The sequence below is a fragment of the Passer domesticus genome, unplaced genomic scaffold, assembly GCF_036417665.1.
Source record: "Passer domesticus isolate bPasDom1 unplaced genomic scaffold, bPasDom1.hap1 HAP1_SCAFFOLD_135, whole genome shotgun sequence".
Classification (NCBI taxonomy): domain Eukaryota; kingdom Metazoa; phylum Chordata; class Aves; order Passeriformes; family Passeridae; genus Passer; species Passer domesticus.
The window spans coordinates 95619-97500 of NW_026989927.1; the positions used below are offsets into that span (position 1 = coordinate 95619).

The following is a 1882-nucleotide window of genomic DNA, read 5'->3' on the forward strand; positions in this document are numbered from 1 at the left end:
CCTAGTCCTAACCCTCGTCCTAACTCTAGTCCTAACCCTAACCCTGACCCTGACCCTAACCCTAACCCCAACCCTAACCCTAACCCCAACTCTAACCCTAACCCTAACCCTTGTCCGAACCTACAATCCTGCCCTGTGCCGGTTGAGAAGTAAATGGTCCTGATGTGATTTTCAGTTTCTTTGGTCCTTCCTCTTATTCACTGAAACAATCAGTGGCACCAGGCTGGACACAGGCTCAGCAAATCTTACAAATGGATGCTGCCCAAAGGAAAAAAGAAAATCAACAAAAATCAATGAACCATGACTTTCTGAGCTCAGTGCTTCACAGGATTCCTCTGGCTCCTAGAAAGATCCAGAAAGATGGACCATCTGCACCTCCATCTTTATGTGCAGGACCTTGCCATCACAGGCAAACCTGGCCCAGACTCCCACTCATCCATTTAACCAGGTGTCTTCATCTTGCTGGGATTTTTGCCCTGCCAGTGCTCTAGAAATGGTGCTTTCAGTCCTTGGAGTTTCTTCTTTTCAGGAAACTCCAAAGCCTCACATTGGTCCCTCTCTTTGAACAACAGGCACTGTGCTGATTCCCACAGGGAGACAGAGCAGTGTCTACCTTTCCATGCCCTGCCCTGCCCCTCCTGTGCTGGATGGCACCTTCCTTCCCAGCAGGGACAGCCCAGTGGCACTGGCTGCTGCACCTCCCTCTCTGCCACACGACCTGGCAGTAACCCTGGGGCAGTTCCTGTCTGCTTGAGCGTGCCAGGCAGCAGATGGGGCTGGGACAAGTCCCTCTCAGCTCTCCCTGTTTGCGTCCCAGAAGCCTCAAAGGGTGGGGTGGGGGCACAAACCAGGGCCCCTCAGAGGCTGACAGTGAGCCCCCCCACAGCCCCTCCTGCCCACAGCCAAATCTCTGACCACTCAGCCAGCCTGGCTTCCTAGGGTTCCTGCACCACCTTTGCATGTCTCTGTACCCTGCATTGCTCTACTTCAATTCTTTTGCCATTGGATAAAATGGAGCACACCACCAAATTGCAAAACAGGGCAACAGAAGCAGTCAGAGGACAGAGCACGTCTCTTCTGAGGACAAGCTGAGACACCAGGAGTTATTCAGCCTAGAGGAGAACAGGCCCCAGGGAGACTTCATTGCTATGTTCCAGTATTTCAAAGGGGATTCTCAGGAAGTAGGGGGCACCTTTTTTAACAGTTGCAATAGGACATGAGATAATATTTATAATATATAATGGGGATTGAGTCAGATTAGGTCTAAGGAAGATCTTGTTTACTTGGAACATGATGCAACCCTGACACAGGTTGCCCTTAGAGATGGCAGGTGCCCCATCCCTGGGCAGGGATGGGGCAAACATTCCATGGTAGGTGGGAAGGGGCTCTGAGCAACCTGATCTCTTTAAAGATGTCCCTGCGCATTGCAGGACACTTGCACCAGATGACCTTTACAGGGCCCTGCCAGCCCAGCCCAGTCTAGGACTCCTCACCCTTTTCCATTTCAAGAGCACCAAGAGTGGAGGTGAGGAGGAAGGGGGCTCATCTGATGCCTTGGACTTCCGTGGAGGAGGAGCCCATCCCTCGCACCCTGTTTCACCTGCGGCCCCTTTGCATTTTACCTGCAGGAGCTCCTTGGCAGACCAGAGCCGCTCCTCGTCTGCCTGCAGGCAGCAGCTCAGGAAGTCACACAGCCAAGGTGAAAACAGGTTGGGCTGCAGCAGCTTTTGTATCCCTCGTCTGGCTATCATGAGTTGAGGCTGGGGAAAAGGAAACACGAGTCTCCACCTGCTGCTTTCACATCTGTAACCGCTCTCCCACATCCCACTGTTTAACCCCTGTTCTTCAGTGGCAGTTTCTGCCCGGGCAGAGACCCAGAGAT

At 52.8% G+C, this 1882-nt stretch overlaps 1 protein-coding gene across 1 annotated transcript in view; it reads right to left on the minus strand.

The window, feature by feature from the left end:
• Nucleotides 1–1103: 1103 nt before the first annotated feature.
• LOC135291853 (serine/threonine-protein kinase PAK 1-like) overlaps nt 1104–1882 on the minus strand; it is a 12805-nt gene continuing 12026 nt past the window's right edge. Inside the window, exons 5-6 of the mRNA XM_064406108.1 lie at nt 1623–1760; nt 1104–1112 (exon numbers count right to left, since the gene is read on the minus strand). Of these exons, the coding sequence (XP_064262178.1) occupies nt 1104–1112; nt 1623–1760 (147 nt within the window). The remainder of the gene's footprint in view (nt 1113–1622; nt 1761–1882) is intronic.